Source organism: Astatotilapia calliptera, chromosome 6 (genome assembly GCF_900246225.1).
Source record: "Astatotilapia calliptera chromosome 6, fAstCal1.2, whole genome shotgun sequence".
Taxonomy (NCBI): domain Eukaryota; kingdom Metazoa; phylum Chordata; class Actinopteri; order Cichliformes; family Cichlidae; genus Astatotilapia; species Astatotilapia calliptera.
Window position 1 is genome coordinate 24,286,762 of NC_039307.1, and position 24,617 is coordinate 24,311,378.

Below are 24,617 nucleotides of genomic sequence, written 5' to 3' on the forward strand. Positions count from 1 at the left end.
TCTGGAGAGGAAGAACACACTTATCTTTGATTCAACATATTGTCCCCGTGTTTCCCCTCCCTCCAATACCTGCTTCCCTCTCCGCTTTCCTTTGTTTAGATACTGATCTCGCCCTGTCCCAGTTTTGCTCTGAATGTGTTTGAATTTACAGCTGAGAAGCCACACTTGTCATATGGCAGTGTCTTTTATTGGTGTTGTTGGCTAAGTTCTCTTGAATGGATGAGAAACTGAAAGAAACTTCAAATAATTCAACTCCGATGCTTAAGGAAATGGCTTAAAAATATGTTAATGGAACTTTGTGTCTTTATTAAAGGATTTTATTCCATGAGAAAGTGCTCGGTTAGCAAGGTGCATCTATAATAAAGACATAGATACCTACAAATTAGAGTATACAAATAAAAATAGAAGCCTAGGCCTCTTGCAACATGTTTAAGGGAGGTTTCAGGGGCCACTTAACTATGAACTTTATCAGAAACCTGAGTTCTTGGCCTAACATTATACATAGAGACAGGGTCTGTCATCTGAATCCAAACTGGGAGCTGGTTTCACAAAAGAGGGGCCTGAAAGCTGAAGGCTCTGCTTCCCATACTACTTTTAAATATCCCAAAGACTCAGCACGACAAACATGACTGAGGTGACGTCAAGCAGCGAGTAGAAGGCTGGTTAACACCCAGCTGTGTCTTTATAGAATTTGAATCGGTGTTGTGAACCGAAATTAATTCTCAGTACAACTGCCAAAAAGGGGAAATTAAGGACAAATAAAAATTGTACAGAGCTGTAAACCTTTAATGCTCCAGATTTTGGGATTTTGCATGAGCCTGTGGAGAGTCACTTCCTTTTGAGCGGGCCTCAAGTGGCCATTCACAGAACTGCAGTTTTTGGCATATTTGTGATACTTGTTATTTTTATTATTATTATTATTTCCAATTTTTACAATATTTCCAGAAACCCAATAGTATGCTGTTCAATGCCCACATAGCTTTAGGAATGGCTGCAGCACCTAATCCAGCGCCGTGAAACTGATCAAATGGTCAGTACATTGTCACATAATGTGATACTACACGCATCACGCTGTAACATGAGGCAGATGTCTCTATCTGTACTTTCCAAGTATCCCAATTGTTAGCAATCCAATCTTGGGCTACATCTGCGTGTAATCTAGTAAGCAGTCCCTCCTGCCACCACATTATTGTTTTCTCCCATCACTGTTCCTTCTCGTGGAAGTTTCAGCTCCCTTCTACACAGGTAATGCAGACAAATGGGGCTTTAATGCTATTCACAGTCCCATCCTACATTCCCTCGCTTTGTCATCAGTTTGCCTCTTCTTTAAACGAATTTCTCGACCTTAAGCAGCACTTTATTGTGGCGTGTTATTTTGTCGAATTGGATTAAATGGACAGTAACTAGGAATCCATTTGAACCTGATCCTTGCACAGGCTTCCTCAGCCAACTCCATTAACTGTCATACTTGTCCAGACGCGCTCCAGTGCAATGGCCAAATGTGTAAGTTGATGCATCATCAATAGCCATGCAGAGAGAACTGCAAAGTCTTTAAAAAGTAAAACCTTATATTTTACGTCTTTCCACTGAGGCAGCAGATCAAATCAGCAACAGCGGAGGCCCCACACTAATATGTTTAAACACTGATGAGACGCAACTCTAGACTCCCCTGAATGGGACCACGGCACTCTCATTCCCAGTATCTTGGTGTAAAGTGGTCTCATCTATGAAGTTATGAGTGTAGACACAGACACCGGTGCTAGTTTACCCACATTAAAGACTCCTTATTGGGGCTTTGGAGACCCATCCCCTTCTCACATCTCCATCATGAAATACTTTGTTTTTCTATTGAGTGGTCTCCCCCATGCAGCTTTGAGAGAGAGAGAGAGAGGAGAGAGGCAAGAGCTCAGGAGTGTGAATCCCAGTGGTGAGTGCTCCTCTCTGGGCTTATTCCATGGTTCTCCCCCTGCTGTCTATTGGGAGTATCTCTTGATGCTGTAGAGAAAGAGGACCCAAATGCCCTAAGCAGCCTCTCAGATTTATTGAAACTTCATGTCCTGTCCCGATAGCTCATTCGTCAAGAGACCTAATTTACACTGGCCCTTAAGACTAATTGCAAATTTGCGAAAAAATGCTGATGTCGCTGGAACTGAAGAGGTTTTTTTTTTTTTGCCCCTCCACGAGTGTCCCTTGCCATGCATTTGCTAATGCGTTTCATCTGTAGAACATAAAATAGACACTGTGCCTTTCCTGTGTGCGTGTGTGTGTGTATGCAAGAGAGTGCGAGTGGGAGCGAGGGAGTGCAAAAACAGACTGAGGGGTAGGCTGTGTAAGAGAGTAAACGCTCCAAGAGAAACCCCTAATGGGACTGCTAACAAACAGGAAATCGTGACAAAAACACAAACAGTATTTACTGTTTAATTCAATTCTGGGAGACCAATGCCCTCCCATCTTCCCTATCAAGTTATCAAGGCCAGAAACAAACCCCAAGACACCGGGCCACATGGCACTGTCTATTCTTGGCAACCGGCAGACACCACATGACAATTAGCTGTACAATTATCTCAGCCACTGGGTAGCTTTATGCGCAGATGGCAATTGCTCCTAATGAGAGGACTAATATAAAGCAGAAGATATGCATATAAAATACAAAGGGATCTGCTGTATTGCTGTTGTATATGTTTTTACATGTAATTCTGCAGCTCTGCATGTGGTCACACACAATAATATAACTGCTGGTAGTTTGGGGGAAAATATCAAAATCCCACAGGGGGAAGTGTCCTGAGGTTTTTGATACTGTTCTCCGAGTGCAAAATGTTTAAATTCTCAGAAGAAGGAAGGTCTGTTGTTAAAGTCAGATCATGGTTTTACTCTGGCCATTAGATTATATTTCACTTACATGTCTTCCAACAATAATGTTTATGTCCTTAAGAGGGTGTGAAGTATTTTGGACTAAATGGCAGAGATGTGGTGTGGCATAGATTCTTCTGGGCAGATGTGAATGCAGAGCATATGCTGGTTGATTTGAGGGATAATATGCAACCACATGACTCAATCAGGAGATCTCCTCCCCTCATCAAGGTTTTGACACATTCAGCATACTTTGCGGTTGTTTTCACGTGCAAGTATTTAGGAACTGACAGATTCTTGTCATGGAGAATGTGCTTCAGGAAATCTCCTCTGCATATGTGCACACTTTTGAAAGTGGGGTTCTGTGTTCAAATTCTGATTTGTGGATATCCAGTATACATATATATATATATTTTCAACTTTCATCCTTTTGCTCCTTGCAAAGAATTGTACTGTCCTGAAAGATATGTTGCTTAAATGCAGCACACTTATATATAAGCACTGAAAAATAACTTTTTCATAGCACGTTTTGATGAAGCAGTTTTGGCACATTGTAGCGATCGAGAGGAAATACAGCAGTTTAGGGGGATTTTGAAAGGTCGAGCAATTATCTGATTATGAAAAACATTATATGTCAAAAAGAACAACAACATGTAATTGGCTCAGTGCGTTAAAGCTTCAGAGGGCCAGATGTAGAAACGTGTGCATGCCTGTCAATGTAATGGCTAACAGCTTGACCACATAGTCCATAAGGCTTGCAACATGCCGCTCAGGCAGCAATAAAATCCAATGCTAGCATTTGTTAGTACTAGACACTCCAATTTGATTGGTAAAATTCACACTGTAATGGGCTTATAAAGGATTTCTTGGGCCTAGAACAATGAGCTGGGGGGCTAGAGCAGTGCCAGGTCATGGACACCCAGCGATTCACAACATCCCCCCCTTCTGGGCATGCTTAGTTTCCTCCATATCCACCAGTTACCCTCTGCAGCTCTGTTTAAAAGCCAGTCGGGATGTTCCAAAGGTATTTAATAGTAGTGGTGGAGGAGGTGGTGGGGGGATTTCTGGACCTCCCACACTTAGGTTCAACCACAGAGCCATGGCTTTTCTATTTTGCCCCACCCCATCTCTGCTTCTCTCTCTCTCTCTTTCTTTTGCTCGTACCATATGTGTAAGTGTAAAAAAAAAAAGCCTCTTTAACCAGAGGCACCTTTCTCTTGCACCTTGCTTTCTGGTGAAGACAACACAGAGGGCTGGAGAGCCCACACATAGGGAACACATTTACCCAGGCAAAGGGCCAGTGCATTGCATTCCCATGGTCCTTCATGGGGAGAGAACTGCAGAACACATTTTATACGTAAATAATCAGAATTGAATGTGGCACATTCCCTCCTTTTTTCCTTTGTCCTCTTTTCTCCTCTTTTTCTCACATGTATCATCTCAATCACTCCGATCAGCCTTCTGTGTTTTGACTCAACATGTTGGCCACAGTGGCCAACACAGGAGTAAAAAACCAAAGCAAAAGAAGACTTTGGGGTTTTGATTTGTATTGCATCAGAAATTCTAAAATGTTATGCCTGTTGTTCACAAAGGACAGCCAGCTTTACCTCATGGTTCAAATATTTGCGGGCAGGCAGGAGGAGCGCATGTTTAACACTCCTACTGCGAAAGCAGCATATGTTTTGTGTGTGTCTGGTTTTGTATATTTCTGCATACGTCCGTCAAACTGTCAGTGGTGACTTAAGTCCAGAGGGCTTGTTTCTTTTTGTGAATGATGACGAGTGTGTATGGGCTTTGATGCCTCAGAGACCATTGTGTGTAGCTGCGTGTCCACTTGTTCTTGCACTGTTTTATTTAGATTTTCTAACATATTTAATTGGCGCTGTTAACTTTGTGAACTGTGTATACATGCAAACCTATTTGTTTTATGCTGCCTGCCTGAGCTCTTCATCAAATCCTTGTAGTGTTGCTGTCTACAAGTTATTTATTGTGGCTGCCAGTGTTATTTGCTTGATATAATACTGTGTTTTTATTCTTGCAAATAACCACTAGGCACAATAAAGCTTAAGCTTGATCTTCAGCTAGCACTGTATTACAGTGTGCGCCTGTTTGCAAAAGCAATTTAATTTGATCTCGGTCTCAGCGTGCATTTCTTTCTCTTCCCCAGTGGTGATGATGGTGGCATTGGTGGGATTATGGAGTGGGTGTTAGCTCCCTTTAAACAGTCTCTCCACATGGCCTCCTGCCTCTTTTGTCTTTTTATAGCCTCCTTCTGGGAGACACTGCACTCTCCCTGAATGCAACACAAGCCAAAACACCTCTCAGTTCCTTCGCCAGAGCCAGTTACCCAGGGAATACTGCTGTTCCTCCCCTACTTTTCTGCACACACCTTCTCTCATCTCTCACCCCCCCTCTCCTTCCACACTTTCAATCTTTCTCTCTTCAGCCTGGGCCGGACACAGATTTTTTTGTTTTTGGAGCGTGAGGGTGATATGTGAGACATCGCGTTACACTTAAACTCAAGCCTTATGTGTTCCTGAATTATTGTAGTCACCTTTCAATCTAGTTAATCTCATTACATTTATTAGGCACAGTGGAAAGAAAGGGGGTTACTGTTTTTATTTTAGGCAGCTTTGTTCCTTTATTATAAAACTACAATACTAATGTGCTATAAGTATAACCAAATATATTTTAGTCTAGTTACTGTATTTCCATTGCTAGTGGAATTAAATGTCATGACACCTCTGGATTTCAAGTTGGCATCATGCTTTCCAGCTGATTAGCTCCTTCTCATATTATAATCACCTTGCAGATACTTAAGACAGGTGATCCGTGATGGTGATTCATTCATTTGTTTATTTGGCAAGAAAAATATCTTTATCCAGTTGTGTGTTGGGACAGCTCTCTTTATGATGGTCCATCAAAGAGGCATTAGTGAAACATATTTTCTGAAACCAAAGCCTTGCCATATAAACATCCAAAAGTGAGAAAATTCCTTTAGCCGTTCATTTCTCACAGCATGACGAAACACTGAGCACAACATATATCATTTGTATATGTAGTTAAAAAGATCATAACAAACAAAAGCATCTCTACAGAGCATGCAGGTCTTTATGACTTTCTCTTTGTCTCCCAGACCTCGTTAGCCACATTATTCATCGCATAGTTTGGGTATTTCATGTGTCTACAGTTTAGATAACTTATTGCCCCATGCTGGCAGCCTTTTACACCCAGCCCATTTCTAACAGGCTCTGGCCTTCTTCCTATCTCTGTCCCTCACCAGACCCACCCCATGCATGGCATCAGACATACAGGCGATCCACTGCACTGACATGGTCGTTTGTCTTCTGACTGCCATGGCATATGGAGAGGGCTGGCACTGCACAGATGTCCACTAAGTGCTGATGGAGGGAGTGAGGAATGGATGGGCTGGGGCCTAAGAGGATCTTTGCTGGTGCGGCTGGAGCCTGGTACTGCTAGCCCCTGCTGCTGTTATTAACTTTACAGTACAGAGGAGGGGAGCGCTGAGGCTATTCAGCAAAGTGTGTATTCACAGAAATACAGGAAAGTTGGTGAGCAAGCATGCGTTTGCATTTGCTCTTCTCCTTCTACCTTTAGGTGTCTGCATACCTCTATTTGGAGTATGTGTGTGCGGGTGCAATCCAGTGGAGCCGTGCTAGTGGGTGCTGTCTGGTGAGGCTCTAGTGTACTGAGGGAAAGGAGAGTGTGGATTAAAGCTGTAGGTAGAGCAGAGAGAGAGCCTGAAAAGAATAATTTGCAGCTTAAGGCCAATAGCTTCAAAGTCATGAATCCTCATGGGCGAGCTAGCCAGGCTCTGAACCTGTCAATGGTAACTTACTCCTCGGATAGCACGCCAAAGACTTCAATAATGACATCACCCAGTTATGGGGGTAGGGGGTAGGGTAAGGGAGAGCCGAGAGACCGGACAGTTTTCAGGGGTGCGAGCGTGGCCCTTCAGAGCACTTTGAAGTCCCGCTTGACGAGGGCTTTGCAGCTGCCTGATACCGGCCATGTTGTTCTCTGCGCGGATTGGCCACAGAAGCCACCAGGGTGGCTTATCAGATTTATTGAGGCTTAGCGGTTGACGTTCAGAGTGTGTATGTGTGATGAAGTGCGTGTGTGTGAAGGAGGAACCGGGTGAATAGGGAAAGGGTCATCCCTGCAACAATCCACTCGTCCCAGTTAATTTAGACTACGCTCTGGGGTCTGACAGGGAACAGGCAAGACTTTGAACCGCTCCTCGTTCGGAGTCCTTAGGACTTGAGCCCCCGCAGAGTATTTATCTAGCTATTTATCCCCCCCCCCCCAATCCCCTTTTTAATAAGGCTGTTGTGTTCATAGTTGTGAGGTGAAATTATATTTGACAGAGTTGTATTTATCCCCCCAAGTAAAACTGTATTTTATACTATGGGCAACATGATCAAATTCTGCGCTGTCTAATACCACAGTGTGTCTGCATCCAATTGGTGAGTTTACCGCAAAGTAATAGGATGTGGACATGTTACCTTGAAACGCGGTGTTCTTGGAGTAGAAAGTGCGCACCGCAATCTTGTCTCACTCAGATTTCCCATGCTAAGGTTTCAGACACACACTTCAAAGTCCCTCTAATGAGTGGAAAAACATTTCGCCTGCACGACATTAAAGAGTCCCACTTTTGTGTGTATGTGTTGTTGCTGTGTTATACTTCACAAGCCTTCCCTTCCAAATGTTAGCAACTCATTTTCACCTCCAGCACAAACAAACAGTGAAGTATCGCCTATTGCAGCCAGTATCAAAGGCAGCATTTGTTAACAATAAAATCCTGGTTTGAAATAGCTCCAACGCAGATTTTTGTGCTCAAACACTGGCCAACATTTTTTATGCCACAGAAATCAAAAAGCAGAGAGATGGCTGGGAGAGAGAAGGCAATATATAATGCGTGTAAGGGAACAGCCAGACAAACTACCCGTAACGTACTTCGGTTTTATTTAATTGCTCAATTGCGGAGACTTTGTTCTTGCTGCTGTCATCTTCTTAGTTATTTTTCCATTGTGATCGGCGCTGCATTGTTTGGAGAACTTGGCCCTCTATTAGAAGCATATCGAATTTGGGACATGCTTCCAAGCCTCCGTAACAGATATGGAGAATCGATAAGAGCATTACAAGGCTGTGACAGAATGGCCTCCGTGCCCTCTCCCCTCATGTCTAAAAGGGTGGCTGTGTGACACTGCGTCTCACTCATAGCCATTAGATCCTATCCAGGACAGCTCACATAATCTGTGGTGTGGCACAATCGCTCATTAACCCCGTGGCGACAGCCTAGGCAGACTGTCAAGGACATTTGACTGAAACTTAAAGAAATTCAGCCAATGACCGATATGAATACATTGGAGTGTTCTGTTTTATTACAAGCTGTTTTGACAGCGAGTTTCTGGCTTCATCAGTGCCTGCTTCTTCACGGTCTCAGTCGCCTGAGCTGCATTAAGCTCGCTTAGCATCAGTACCAATTCCATTTAGGGGTAAAAATGTAAAATTCGCCTTTGACTCATTCCCAGGTGGTGTGTGTGTGTGTGTGTGTGTGTGTGAGGGAAAGAGTGGAAAAGTTTAGAGAGACATAAAGAGAGACGGAGAGGATAAAAAATGAGCAGTGGGTTTTGTTCAGGTTCACGATGCATTGTGTCTGTTGGCAGCTTGTTGGGCCAACATTGTTTGACGTTCTACCCCTAGTGCGTTTGTGAGCCTTTGAGGGCTTTATGGCTCGGTGTGACTCTGCTGCCAATAGGTTCCAGATGCCTCCGGTGTGGGAACTGGGGAGTAGAGCGAGAGGGGAGTTGGGGAAGAAGCATAACCAGGTGTGACCCATTGTAATCTGGGATGTTCTCCATGGATATTCAGACTAATATGAGTACGCATGTGTGTGCACATGTGTGTGGAGAAAATAGGCGGATGTGTTTTCGATCTGACACTGGACAGACACACAGGTAGACAAAGTGTATTTGTGGACACACAAAGTGTACTTGTGCAATAATTTTTGTGAACTCCATACTTCACTAATGGAAGTAGCCTATGCACAAACAGTCTGCCAAGGCACGGAGTTCATGGTTAGAGTCGCACCGTTCAGCACATTTGCTGCTGGCACCACTGAGGTCCAACATATGGCAGCACTCTGAGCCTTCAAGCCCAGCGTTGGGGCTCTAAAAAGAACCTGCCAGCTCCACAGTGGCCTAGTATAAGGGAAAATTGTCAGCAGGAACATTTAAGGTCCCAAACCACAAGCACTGATAAATGTCTGAATTTCTTTATGTAATTACCTTTAATCTGCTGTCCCCTTTCCAAGAAGCCAGGAAGGAAACACAGAGCAACAAAGCTTAACTAATACAAAAAAAACCCATAAATGGTTTGAATGCTGGCTAAATGAAGTATGGCTCAGATGTGCATGACTTTACAATGGAGAAGAATAAGGAGGACATGGGTAGACCTTAGTTCACCTAATGTGTTTTTCACTTTAAAAAAACACACTATGGGAAATTTGCATGATTAAAAAAATATATGCTCACTGAGGCGAGTTTTAAGCCTTTGGGTTTTTACATTTTATTGTCTATTTCCTGTAGTATGATGTATGATGATGTAATCAACTTAATATCAGCAAAAATAAACTAATAAAAAAACAACTTTGGCATAATCCTTAAGTGAATTCACTTAGCATTTATATATAAATTAGAAGAAACACAAAACCATAATTACAGTTGTCCAAATCTGTAAAGCCTGAACCATAAAGTAAAAATTTATTAAACCCTTAAAAAAGGAAAAATAAATCAATTTGCATGTATGAGCTTTAATTTGTATCATTTCTGCTAAATCTGAGATATTTGTGCAATTTATTTAGTGTTTCAGGGAAAACATTCACACTGATGATGTAGAGGTCACAAAAACCTCCATATTAAATGTGATACCCTCGGTGTCACAGGGTAAATGTTTTACCAAAGACATCAACAACACTAATGAAGTAAGCTTTTTTTGTTCGTTTGTTTTTTTGATATTTAAAAGACTCTTGTGTTATTTTCTGGGTGATGAAACAGCATTTTTACACACACACACACATAAAAACCTTTCCAAATAAGCAGCAGGGAAATTAGAATAACAAATTAATATTATAAACCTTTAGTGGGAGACCCATTTTCAAGTCTTCTTTTCTTTTAGCAAAACAGTACCTGCTGCTGTTTTCACATGGTTGCTGCTGCTGTCAATAATCCCGTCTTCTTCTATCCATCATCTGCAAAATAAACACAAGAAACCCCCACCTGTGCCCGACTTAGAGGGGCGAGGACCTGTTAACCTGCTCTCGCAGGCCACCGGCTGGGGCTGCCAATTCCCGCCTCTCTGTTTAGATTATTTCCACGGAGGCGGGTGACTCTCCTGTGTCACTGATAAGAGCGCAGTGGGGTGGTGGCAAGAGGGTCAAACCACAAGGGGAATAAAAATAGTTTAAAAAAATCGCTTTATCCTCAGGAAAAAAAGTACTTTTACCCCCTTAAACTTCTTCACCATGGCACAGGGCTATTACACTGATAGAAATTCTTCTCCCTCCTCGACAGTCTGGCCCTGAGCATGCGAGGGGCCAGAGTCTTAGCCACATCTCAAGCTAATTTACAAAGATCCCAAATTATTCTCTTATCTTGGGCTTTAAAGGTTGTAAGGTTGATTAACAAGGTCCTGTCCTGTTTATCAGTTTGGGGCTGGGTGTGGAAAATAGCCTGCGATAAGTGCACAGACCATTAAACATTCTATTTCCCCTAATATTTGTCGGCAACCATCTGCTTAACTGATCTCCCTTCACTTTAATTAAAAGGGATTCCCGTCTTGTTGGGGTCATTATGTACTGGCGGACGCCAGGAGAGGGGTTTGTGATGAGTTCAGCGTTCCCTCTGTCCCTGGGTTGCCAGAGGGCTTTTTTCATCCTCCCTTCCACCCTCTTCTGAGTTAACCCCTTCCTGTCCTCCTACACTTCCAGCTCGTTATTTAGCGGGTGGGGCAGACTAAAAGCCTTAGTAAGTCCAACAATTCCAACAGAGATCCAGAGTCTGCTGGTGCAAACTTTTCTCTTGGCTGGGGAGGTACATAGATATTCACACTATCTCCCTCAACGCTGGGGCATGAGAATCTGGCTGTAATGGTTTGATTTGCCCAACACTAGTTGGATCGATGCGGCTGTTTACAGTTTCTCCCTCTCTCATCCCTTTTGTCTTTTTTCTAATTTAGTGTTCCCAAACCATGGACAGGGGTCTGAGTCTGTCTGCTGTGCTTGCATCTTCGCCCTCCTCCCCACTCTCCATCACTGTCCATTGATGTTTTTCCCCTCTCTTTCTTTTCTCCTCATCCGCTCTCCTTCCTTGGTTGGTCTTGGAAAAAGAGCTGCATGCCTCCACACTTCTGGACAAGACTGATGGCTCGTCAATAGCATTAGCCAGCATTGCAGGCCTCACTGGTGTAGAACCAAATCAATAAGGCTCAGTAAAAAGTCTTAAACGTGTATGCAGTCCATTTCTGCCAATGCTCATGTTACCACAGATGAGTTTTTATAAGAATTGAGGAGTAGCCATCTATTTCATTCCCTAATTCCACATTTCCTAAGCAGTTCAAAAGAAATCAAATAAATAAAAAAATAGTTTCTGCTTACAATTACCCAGTCTCCATAATGCTTTCAAAAAGAAATGTTGGTGTTTATTGTTACTCTAAATATGAATATTTCAATTTTGCAGGTTTGCATTGACATATAAAATGGTTTCTGCCTTTATTCTTTAAATTCTGGTCATTTACTTGTTTATTTTTTAATTTCTTCAATTAGTCCTCAATGAAAATTAATTTCTATTTCAAGGCTATGGCAGGATGGTATTGGATTCACATCCTGTAAAAAGTAAAATTACATTCAATATAGGGTCTTATTTAAACTATAACAGTGACAGCCACAATGTTAAAACCACTTGACAAATATTTTGTAGGCCAAGGCATGAATATGAAACTTGTGGAGGTGTTTTTTGTTGTCTGGCAGATGATCCTTTGGGTGCTGTGGATTGTAGGGTGTGGGTTCTGTGGATTGGGCCTATTCCACTGCATCTCCGGGATGCTCCGTCAGATTTTAAAGTTTGGATGCTTTATCAGCGCCTTGGGTTGTTTGTCATGTTTACACAATAGGGGGGTCCTATTTCACTGCAGGGCAACCTGCACGTGGCGAATAAAGCCTTGATTGATTGATTGATTGATTGATTGATATATTGATTGATTGGGTTGTTTGTCATGTTTACACAACCTTCAGCTGTTTTTATGGTAGGAAATGATTGCCATTGCCATTGCCATGGGTCTGCAACAGTATAGGTGGGTGTCACATGAGTAACATGAATGTCAGGATCCAAGATTTTCCAGCAGGAGATTCGATTGTATTGTGGGAAAAACAAAACAAAACAAAAAACACACCAGTGGTGTGGGGATGGAGAGCTTGAGACCTCTACTGCTAAGAGGTCAAATCTGACAGTGTGACCCTGGGAACTGTTTGGGAAACAGTTACATTCAGAAAGGCCTTCAGGTTCATTATACTTAGAGATGTGTGTGAGGTCATTAAGAAACTGGTTTATTTACATTTACTTAGAAAAAGATTCAGAGCTGTTAATCCATTCGACATATGTGGCTTACCAGTGTAAAGATGGGCTACCAAGAGGAGATGCAATCGAATCAAGTTCATTTCATAGGTGTAACACACTCACACTAAGGTGCAGTTTAGGCCAGGAGTGCATGATTAACCACAGCATACAAAAAATTCCAAAAGCAGCCAGCCAATGTCACTTTCAGACCCTCAGCTTCTGAATGAAAACAAAAAAGTTATGAATATTTCTAAAACCTAAGCGTGAATAAATACATTATCAATAAAATAAGCTATTTCTGTAGTTAACCCTGCTATTGCAACACACTGGTGAGCCACAGCTATAAAAAAGGCATCCTTCCAGCGGTGGAACAAAAATTTAAAAGAAACAAAATTCACAAACCAAGAATAAACTAAATGACTTAGAGTTTGGCACAAAACAAGACCAGATTTCAGTAGTTTGAGGTAGTTAACCACACACCGTTTACTCTAAATTTAACAGCAAACAATTGAATACTCTGAGATTATGACAACGACCTTTCATGTGCGGCACACATTTTTCTCTTGGAAGGGCTTGAAGATTTGACAGATTGCACTAAATTCAATAAAATGTTTCAGAGTCACCGCTTGAGACTAAGTTGGCTGTGAATAAAGCAAAAAGCCGACTGTAATGTCCAGGTAATTACTGAAAAGGGGAACAAACTATAATGCAACACAACCCAAATGAAAGAATGGAAACAATGCAACACTCAAAACAAAAAGTGAACGAAGGAGCTTTGCTGGGGTGTAGGTCAGAGTAGCAGTACAGCTTTGCTGTAGGGCTGTGAGCCGCCAACTTAGTCATTGTGAGACCTCATAAAGCAACAATGACACCAAAGATGATGAACAACAAACATGCATCCAACCTTGCAACAACTAATGATGCATACAGAAGGCATCTTCCGATGCAGGAGGGAGGCGGTTTATACGAGGTAATTATGCTATGACTTGCAACCAAAACACCTGTTTCTTTTAACAGGATGTAACCTCGAGCACAACTAGGCTCAAAGAGGGGCAGCCATCTCCCACAAAGTGATTAGATACTGATCAGGACAATAACACGCAAAATAATTATATAATTATTATTATATAAACTGGGGTTAGTTTTTTGTCCACCAAATTGAATGAAAGGAGCATCCACAGAGGAAGCGATTTGCTCATCCTGCATCACTTTGTCGCTGATGATTGGACATTCAGGGCTCCAGTTGACTAGACAACCCTCTATTTTCCACCTTGTTATATATGTTAATAAACTGGATCATTTGAGGTCCTTGCAACTTCAGTTGCTTTCCTTGATGCTCCTATTTCACCTAAGGTCACTTGAAGTTGCCGAATGTTAATGACTTTCCAAGGTCTTTGCTTTGCTACATCGGTATGGAGCCCCATCTGGGCCCAACACCATTCTCCACTGGCAGTGCGCTGGCAGGCCGTAAGGAACTAGGGACAGCGTGTCTAGCTGCTGAGAGCATCTGCTGCCAAATCGATGCAGTGCCCAAAGTATGTGGTTCAACCAGTCCTCTGTGGGAAATGCTTGCTTGTGTTTTTGTTGGTAAAGCAGTCACCTGTGGAGAAGAGAGCAAAGTTATACCAAAGCTGAGATGGCACTAAAAACCTTGAAAAGTGTCTGCTTTAGCCACAGTTTGTTCTTTTCATGTACTTTTTTTAAATCTTTCATGTTTTTGGTGAACTCTGCTGTCACTTCCTTACCTGTCAGCCAATCACCATTTGACCTACGCTATGCACTGATGGGTTTTCACAGGACTTCCGAACTTCCGACTTCCGAGGTCATCCGAACGTTTCCCAACCAGAAGCCGTGGGTGGATAAAAACATCCGTGACGCTCTGAGATCACGCACCGCTGCCTACAATGAAGGGCTCGTCTCCGGTAATATGGACCTATACAAGGCTGCGTCCTACAACGTGCGCAGCGCGGTCAGTCACAGCTACGACAGTGCGACTCTAGGAGCCTGTGGAAAGGACTGCGGACTATAACGGACTATAAACGACCAGCTTCTTCAATGATGAATACCGATGCTTCACTGGCTGATGAGCTGAACACGTTTTATGCTCGCTTCGACGCCACAGCAATTAAAACAACAAACGGCTGCGCGCGCTCGGAGTGCACCAGTGAAGAAAATGCATTCGTCATCACAGAGCATGCCGTGAGGAACACCTTCAGGAGGGTGAACACCATGAAGGCAGCAGGACCAGATGCAATCCCTGGCCGGGTCCTTAGAGCCTGCGCTGACCAGCTAGCACCGGTGTTCACGGAGATCTTCAACCTCTCCCTGGCCCAAGCTGTGGTTCCCACGTGCTTCAAGCAGTCCATTATTGTTCCTGTTCTAAAGAAACAACAGCCCACTTGCCACAATGACTACCGTCCAGTAGCACTGACTTCAATTGTGATGAAGTGTTTTGAAAGACTGATGAGAGATCACATCACTTCTTCACTTCCTGCCAGCATCGACTCACTTCAGTTTGCTTACCGGACTAATCGTTCCACAGACGATGCCATATCTCACCTGCTCCACACATCCCTGAGTCCCCTGGGCACTGGCAGAGGTAATTATGTTAGGATGCTGTTCGTGGACTACAGTTCAGCATTCAACACAATAATTCCCTCTAAGCCTTTTACCAAGTTGACGGATCTAGGACTCAGCTCATCACTGTGTCAGTGGATCCTCAACTTCCTCACAGACAGACCCCAATCAGTGAGGGTGGGAAAACAAGTCTCCCCCTCCATCTCACTCAGCACTGGAGCGCCTCAGGGCCCCCTGCTGTACTCACTATACACTTATGACTGTGTAGCCACATCAGACACCACCTCCATTGTCAAGTTTGCTGACGACACTGCTGTTGTGGGCCTGATCTCCGACAACATCGAGACGGCCTACCTGGAGGAGATTAGGAACCTGGAGACCTGGTGCCAGGAGAATAACCTCCTCCTAAACATCAGCAAGACTAAGGAGCTGATCGTGGACTTCACTACAAAGCAGGCGTGGAATTACAAGCCCCTCATTATCAGTGGCACGCCAGTGGAGAGAGTGGACAGTTTCCGATACCTGGGTGTCCACATCACTCAGGACCTGTCATGGTCCTGCCACATCAACTCCCTGGTTAAGAAAGCCCGTCAGCGTCTCTTCTTCCTCAGAAGACTTAGAGACTTCCATCTGCCACTGAAGGTGCTCAAGAACTTTTACTCCTGCACCATCGAGAGCGTCCTGACGACAAACATCTGCACCTGGTTCGGGAACAGCACCAAGCAGGACAGACGAGATCTGCAAAGAGTGGTGCGCTCAGCCGAACGCATCATTCAATCAGAGCTCCCTGACCTGCTGTCCATCTACACCAAGCGGTGCAAGTCCAAAGCTAGGAAGATTATGATGGACCTCTCCCATCCCAACAATGGACTCTTCTCACTGTTGAGGTCTGGGAAGCGCTTCCGCTCCCTTAAGGCCAAAACAGAGAGAATGAGGAGGAGCTTCTTCCACCAGGCTATTCGGGCCCTGAACCAGGTGTAGGACTGGACTCTCACACACATCACAACACGCACCACCACACATTTCCTATAATCCTATAATTCCTATAATTTATAATCTTTATAATCTTTATAATCTCTTCTGCTATTTGCACATTATTTACTGTAAATTCCTAAGTTAATTTGTAAATTTTGTAGTAAACTGCAAATTGTAAATATTGTAAAACTTTTCTTCTGTCATTTAATGGTCGGGCATTGTACAGCTACAAGCATTTCACCCCCATGTCATACTGTGTATGGTTGTGTGTGTGACAAATAAAATTTGAATTTGAATTTGAATTTGACTGTACAGGAGCACATTGGCATGGGTTGAAAATCTTTCTTCGTAGGCTCTCTGTAGGCAAACTACTAAAATGGGCACAGCTGTGGTGCCATAAAAGAATCATTAAGTGTGTCTTAAGTTGAATTAATCATATAGGTCTTTTAGGACATTTTTTTACACATTTTTTACACATTTTACACAAAGGTTTCCTTTGGACTATGTTGATGTACCCTGTAGAAAAGACAATTCTACTACTAGGTTTACAGCTCAGACTCTGATTTCTTTCTTTGAGCAGTTTTGTTTTTTCTCAGTTGCACGAGGCACATTCGGTTCTACTGTATTCTATTCTTACCTTAAAATTTGGAACCAATTTTAAGTCTATCACAGTATTTTAGTTGCCTGAACTGCTTTTTAAATGGTATCAACCTGACACAGATAGTGAGTCTGGCTTCTCTTTTATCTTCTGTGTATAGCATGTCAGTGCTGAATATATAAATAAATATAAAACAATCACCTGATAAAAGCATGAATATCAATTTGGCTACACGTGTAACTGTACTGCATCATTTTTCTGCCTCGAATGTTACTGTCAGTGATAGTGCACATATCATCTATCAGCTAGCTGCCACACAACCAGAACATTGTTGAATCCTGACTCTTCTACCAAACCTTTAATGTGTGGCGTTTGCATGTTCTGTCTGTGTTAAGGTTGGTTCCCTCTGACATCTTAGACAACCTCCCACAGTCCAAAGACATTCGAGTGTGACAAACCAGAAACCCGGTGAACTACATGCAGAAATTTTCATTGCATCTTTGAAAAGACACGTAAAACACAGAGTCATACCTAAGTCATTTGAATTTCCTCTGGTATTTGGTGGTTGGAAAAGAAATCAGTGTTTATATTCATCCATGTACAGTAGATGTGGTTTGCACATGTTTATAACCCCTTAAAAACCAAAGTCAACCTTAGACAGCTTTAAAATGTCTGCCTGGTTTCTTTGAAATCTCAAAGCATTTGGCTACACACTGGACTAACTAATTATTAATCACACAATTTTTATCGTCAGACAGACAAATGAGGTGATGGACATCCTTGCCTTGTCAGCTGTTCCACATTTTACAGTTTAGACACAGCTAAGCTCACCCTGGCTCTCTTTCTGTCTCTGCATCTCAAAGGTTAGCAGAGGGCTGCTGTGTTTGTCAGGCCAATCGATGGCCTGTCGCGCCCGGAAATGTGCTCAGTTATGTAGCGGAGTCAGCCTAGTGACCTCTTTGCGACATGGTGAAAGATCATCACCAAGAAAGGGACCGCATGCGTGTGTGTGTGTGTGCGTTAAACATGGGTGGATATCTGTCAGAAGCAGGTGGGTATCACTTACTAACTCTGCATATAATCAATACATTTCAAAGCTATTATTCTGAAAAGTGCATGTGCGTGGTGCACTTATTAACAGCAAGGGAATCAAAGAGCTGGTGTGTGACAAAGAGGACTGGTGTCTAATTCAAGGTCAATAAGGCCTGTGTCACTCCTGCACTTTCACAGACGGGAGGGAGGAGGCATTATGTTCTTGTTGGTTACCAGAGCAAACACGACATCCCTGCTGGAGCTCATATCAATTTGTAATTCGACCCTCGGTCACATCAGAAAATGTCAGCACAGGTTGCTTGTGCAAAACAACGCCGCATTTGTCCAGTGCTCCTATCGGTTATCCAATGCTGTGCCATTTAAATGTTTTGCCTTTGTCTGTTGTACACATTCACAGAAGTAAATATTCTTCTCTACGTTAAGTTTTAAGCTGCTCTATTATGTATTTCAGCCCATTAGTAATTCCATCAGCTGTTCTCTTTTAATTTAATTTCAGCATATGATCAGACAAAGCTACAGTGTGTCTTTTATTTTTCTCTTTAAGTGACCATCTTACTTAATTTGCTAACACCAGCAGTACCTTCTCCTCATGCCCGTACATATTTAACTCTATTAATCTAATCGTCTACTAATTGGTCAAGATAGCCTTTTCCCTAATGATTTTTATCATGGGGTAATTAATGAGCGTGGTAAAGCTGAAATCACAGTGTCTTGTTAAAATGGCTTGATTGACACATTGTTTCTGGGGTGCCATTTTTCACTTTGTAGCATGCTTCATTCGAGCTACTTTAGGTAAATAACTGTTTAAAATTGATACTATTTTTAACAAGACTTTATGCGTCCTTCGCCTTTGAAAATATGCAATGACAAAATGCCAGTGAATGATAAATCTTTAATATAAAAATTGTACAAGAATTCTGATACAAATTACAAGAGGTATTTGGACAAAATATGAATAAAATTCCATTTACATCCCAAAACCCTTATGCATTTTATGCAAAAACCATAGACAGTTATGATACAGAAACAAATACAAGAAAGGCTTAAAAGAAAGAAAAAGAAGTCTCTTAAAAAGGATCTTTTTTTTTCCTTCTGTCTGTCTGCTAATGGGGAACACCTCTTTGGGTAACATACAGTATTCGTGAGGCTTCCAAATCACCACTTTAACACCAAAGTGACACAAGCTCCTTTGCTCTGTTTGTTCTTTGCAGTGCAACCATGTAGCCATGCAATGCTGTTGAGTGCCCGTGCTGCAACACGGGCTTCTTAAGACACAGACACAAATGCATTAGATACACACACACACACACACAAAAAAAAACAAAAAAAACAAGTGAAAGTTAAAATCTAAGTTCACTAGCTCTTCAAGCTATTTATACTTTAAGACTGTAAAATATATTTGAAAATACAATGGACAACATTTTATGGATTTACAGCATTTTTTTTTGTTCAGGATAACTGACATTTCACAGGTTCCAGTTCAAATTAACGAGGGCATCCTTTTTAGAACATAAGACATGAGACTGAAGCATCTATACAAACCCACGTGTGTAATTTTTATCTAACTGCATATTTCTAATGACATCCTGTTAAATATTTTAACCTCACTTTGTTCCATAAGCTACATTAACTGAACAGGTTGCACGCGTTGTCACCGCTCGTTCTCTCAGCTCGCATCTTCTACTCTATCACTCTGTGACGTGAACACAATGGACAGCGATTAACGGGTCAGGCATTTCCGCCCTTTGCCATCCTTTTCATCCTCAGTGTGCTCGGTAGAATTGCAGAATAATTGATGACTGATGCTGCTCTTATCAAATATTTAAGATTCGCTCCAGCGGTCTGGGCCGATGAGCAATCTAAGTGATGTGTTCCTGCTGTCCCAAAGCATGGCCACTAGGTAGCACAGTGCACCCAGACCCATGTGGTTAAAGAACTAAGAAATTCAAAGACTGGATTTCTCTGAAGACAGAAAGGAGAGGAGAGCAGAGTGTACAGGAGAGGGGTGGATCGACTGCTCTCCAACAGGCAAAGAAGAAGAACCTAGCAACTTGTCCTGGGGAGCTTTTTTCTTTTGTCTTCAACTTTTTACCCTGCTTTGTTAAGTGACTGCTGCAAGGTCCAGCCTCACCACTTTTTAAACCCAGTTCCCTCTCCAGCATCCCGCACTTATCTGTTCAGCTGGGGACAGCACAGTCATTTGCATTTTTTTATTTCAGCCCTGTTTCATGACCCTTAAACCTCTGCTGACATAGCTGCAGCCATCCAAGACTCTGACAGAGCCTGAAGTAGTTAGTGGACGGTGTAGTAGGGGAACTTCTTCCTCTGATGTTCAGTTTTTTTTGGTATGTGAGACAGCTCTGCACTTGATGATTAAGAAATGGACAATATAGAGCAGAACCTAAGGAACATGTTTGTCTGAAGCTGAGGTTGGTGACAAGAGCACATTGTGATGTGTGATGATTCTACTGAATTCAAATCAATCTGTCAGCTTGCTGACCTCTTCAATAGACTTAAAAAAATAATGTTTTCAGGAGATTCATATTGTCTGTGTTAGACTTTATTCCAACTTGCATCAATAGTGTGTCATTTCTGCTGTGAGAATATGTTTCTATGCCCCTTTTTTGTCTTTCACTGGAGGTTAACAAGTCACCTAGGTCTTGTTGTGTTTCTGCGTGTGTGCCACTTTCATCTGTGTGTGTGTATGGTTGTGTGTTAGAGAGACAGCTGTCAGCAGGGTTCCTGGAGTAGCACTTTTTTATTTCTGGCAGAGTGAGGGCCGTGGGGATTGAATGAGTGAATGAGGCAGCAAGTGCCTCAGTGAAACCCACTCCTGGGAGAAGGCAGGGGTTCCTGTACTCAATTTTCCCTTCACTTGGGATAAACAGGCAATTACCCATCCCTTTTTCCTATGCCATGGCCGTCCACTGAACTTAAGCATACACTATTAGCGTGTGTCCCTGTAGGATCTGCGCTGTGGCGTGTAGAGGTGGTAAGTGAGTGGCGGATTGAAGAAATGGGTAAGGCGGTTGTTAAATGCCTGCGCTCTGACAGACAAAGAGAAAAACAGAGTGAGAGAAAGGAATTGAATTACTGGCGACCTTGACTAAGAATAAGCGTGCAAAGAAAATGATCAGATGAATTGAATTACACTTAAGCGAATGAGTCAAATTAAATTGTTCAAAGCACGCTCTTTCTTCTTTTTCTCCCGTCAGTGTCACAGTCTTGTCAGCAACCTTGGCGTCTGGCAGTGTAACGTAGTGACAAGTGAGTTATTAGACAGAAGAAGCAGGAATGGCGGGACGCCTCCAGGTAACAGAGAAACAGCACATTTTTAATGATCGTTTCTGTCATCCTTTCCTCCCTAGTCAGCCTCCCACCTCCGCAACCTTTCCATCAGACTCAGCTCTCTCTGTCTCGTGCTTTTTTATCTCTGAGAAGAGAGAACTAAAAACTGCATGTGTCATATGGGTGGAGTCTTAAAAAAGACATGAAATATTTCAATAGAATAGGTCATGTCTGTATTGCAAAATGGCCTAAGTATGAAATAAGTGGAACTGAGCACTGTTATGGATGTAAGGTGTTGTGAATACTGTACAGCACACCGCATAACACTGCATATTTTCCCACTGTGTGTAGCACCAGTCAAGTAAGAGTAGATCTCCTTGTACAGTAACACATGGCATTGCTAATACATTGAGAAATAAGTCAAACTGAGGAACGATCTCTACTTTTTTGTCTTTTTACAAAGAAAAATATAGCGGACAAAAAACATTTCTATGGAGATACATCACCCTCTAATAAATACCCCTTCCCTTGGCTACTTTGCCCAATTACTGGAAATAGTTGTACCGTAAGACACTCATGGACATGTTACAAATCGGTGCAACTAACAGCCAAAAAAACAAAACAAAACATGGCAACATTTTTATGCTCAGCAATGGAAACCAATGGCGCAATATCACAGCAAAATGTTTTAAGACTCAAGTGCATCATATCAATCAAACAGGGCATGATTTAAGTACAATGTCACACTGAAAGAGCTTCTTTTTTCTTTTTCTTTTTTTTTAGCAAACACTTATCTTTTGGTCACAGTTGAAGGACTATTTTCATTTTTCCTCTCCTTTTTTTTTTTTTTTTTTTAAATCTGTGGGACTGTATGTTCCATTAGGATGCTTTTTGTAAGAACAAACACCAGCTCTTGCACTGACTAACATGCTTTCTTCTACAGAAAGCAAGCGTTAAACCCCACATTGCTTCTTTTAAGGAAAGAGAGACTTTATCAATATTTACTCCCTTGTGTTTATGAAACAGCAGTTCATAATGATCAAACCTGGTTTTGTTTTGAAGTCACTTTTGTCACCTTCTGAATAAATGGTTCAGCAATGAGGGCAGATCTCAGGTTTTGTTCAGGGAGGCGAGATGTTTTCTGTCATCAAACTGGGTTTGACATTGAAACGCGTGCAAAAAGAAACTGGCACAAGTTGAATGTTGAAGGTACTGTCACTTCCATTGGCACCGCAGCCATCGATGACCCCAAACAACACCTAAAACTCAGCATTGCAAAAAATCCTCATTATATTAATATTACACATCCCCTTGTATAGATGCAAAGTGCAAAAACTGAATTGGTATACTAAAGCTCATAAACATAACAGACAAAAAAAAAATCAATAGAAATACAGAGAATGATATCAGTGTAGGAGCCTAAAAAAGCATGCCGGCAACCTCTGAATATCTAACAAGTAGATAAAACAAGTCACGTGATATTCATTTTTTTCCTTAGGACTCAGTTTAAAATGTGTCTTTGAAGCTAACATAAATGAGTCAAGCTAGTAAGATGCTACCGCTTTCTTGCCTATAGCTGGAAGTATTTTACTGGACTGTAACATAAAATCCCAAAAAGGGAGAAAAAAAAGAAGCAAACAACCATCAACACAACTCTTTTACACCAAAAGCCTTTTGGGACATTATTTACAAATGAAGCTATCATGCTTTTGTAAGGGGTTCATTTAAAAGCTATCATTACACAAATACAACGAGAACATTTTAAGTTTTTTTTTTCAATACTATCATATCTGAAGGCAAAGTCACAAATAAGAGTTTGAATGGATCCTTTGGAGATGGAAATAAACACAAAGTGGGAGAAGTTAGAAAGGAAAGGATGGAGGGGGCTTATGAAAACACAACTCTCCATGCTCTAGAGTGTTATCCTGTTCTTCCAAAGAAGGAAAAGTCAAAGGACACAATAATAAACTGTATTTAGAGTCAATTAATTTTATACATGGAGATAGAAATGTCTCGCAATGACGTTCAAAGGACGGTCATACAGGCATTTAGCTTGTATTTGATGGTCTTGGGCTGGGGTTAAAAGCTAATTTGAGGAGGAATAAGGATGAGGAATGAAGGGAGTAGCGGGCATTCTGACAGGAGGGCAGAGTGACAAGTCATTTCTTTAGTCTATTATTGTAGAGAAGGGCATATTTTTATGGAGGTTCGGGTTCTGAGAGTGTCGGTTGCGGCTGCGTACAGAGCTGAACACCATGTTGCAACCGGGGATTTTGCACTTGTGCATTTCGCGTAGGTGCACAGTCTTGTAGTGCACACGCAGGGTCCCTTTGTTGCTGTACATTTTGTGGCAGATGTTACAGAGGATCCCACTGTTGCTGCCATTACTGCCTCCAGAGGACGAAAGGAGGAATGGTGAGGAGGAAGGGTCCAACCCCTCACTTTGTCCATCTTTTAGTTCTCTCATCTCATCCCGATATGCCCCATCAGCCCGCCCGATGGCACGCTGGGAGAAGTCCTCTCCCTCGCTGTTGCCCTCATCCTCTTCTCCCTCTTCCTCCAGATCATCCAATAGGATGCCTTCATCGCTTCCCTCATCTGACTCGTGTGAGGAGTGGATGCTGCTGCTCGATTGAACGCTGGATGTGGTACTCAGGTCCAAAACCATGTAGTCGTCTGGCTGGCTCCGAGAGAAGCCATTGGTGTGGTGGTTTCGAAAGTCTTGGTTGAGAGGATGGTGAGGATGATCATTACTCATGGGGGAATAGGGAATGTGGTTCAGCCCGGCAGGCCCGAGACTGGCACCTCCGAGGCCCATGCCGGCCATGGGGTCCAAGCCCATGTAGTGTCCAGCGTAGATCTTGGCCAGTAACTCAGCTCGCAGGTCCTTGGGCAGTGGCGTGAGTTGGGGGTCCAGGACAATGTCGTCCAGCTCTTTGGTCAGCAGTTTGCGGTGCAGGTTGATGTTGGAGCTGTGCCTAATGTGCAGGGGGACAATTAGAGATATAACTCAGAATGCTGCCAGTATATTAATAATGTAGATTACATCTCAAATAGAAATAGGAACACAGTTGAAATACACGCATTTGTATTTACAGTCATATATTTTAGATACAAGTTATTTTACTTCTGTGAAATGGTGCCAAGCTTAGAAGATTCAATATCTTTGGAAGCACTCTGTCTGTAATTATTGTTTCTGTCAGGAAAGGTACAAAAAAAGGCCCGCACACAGACAGAAATCCATCCGATAGCTCTCCACTGAAAAAGTGTACTAACATAGCAATGAGAGAGAGCATCCTGCTAGTGTTTACCACTGTCAGCATGTCTGCACTGCACAGCCCTCAAATCCAATAGAGTCTGACTCAATTAAATACTCCACCATATTGAATGGGAGTTTATCAATTGATTCGAGCTGTGGTAATGTGATAATCGAGGGGAACTGGATAGCATATTAGCACTAGGCCCTGACAGGATTATCGCATTCGTTCCCTATTGGAGGTGGCTTAATCGAGCACCTCAATGAACATGTCTTTATGTAGCCTTGGATTTAATTAAGATGGGCATTTTTTCCAAAAACAAGGTGCTACAGCTCATGAAGGAAACCAAGTAACAAGTGCCATGCTTAAGCCAGGATACAATTA

The 24,617-nt window shown here is 42.4% G+C and overlaps 1 protein-coding gene and 1 long non-coding RNA gene across 6 annotated transcripts in view; one reads left to right on the plus strand and one right to left on the minus strand.

Moving 5' to 3' along the window:
- Positions 1 to 24,617, plus strand: part of LOC113024312 (uncharacterized) — an 88,463-nt gene that overhangs the window by 60,405 nt on the left and 3,441 nt on the right. The gene's annotated exons all lie outside the window — the stretch shown is intronic.
- The window catches only part of bnc2 (basonuclin zinc finger protein 2), a 171,277-nt gene continuing 165,223 nt past the window's right edge, over positions 18,564 to 24,617 (minus strand). For 4 of the 5 annotated variants that reach the window (XM_026171259.1, XM_026171261.1, XM_026171258.1 and 1 more), the window contains one exon: positions 18,564 to 23,954. In XM_026171259.1, the coding sequence (XP_026027044.1) occupies positions 23,144 to 23,954 (811 nt within the window). In that variant the 3' untranslated portion in view covers positions 18,564 to 23,143. The remainder of the gene's footprint in view (positions 23,955 to 24,617) is intronic. The other variant, XM_026171263.1, reaches the window with a different exon arrangement.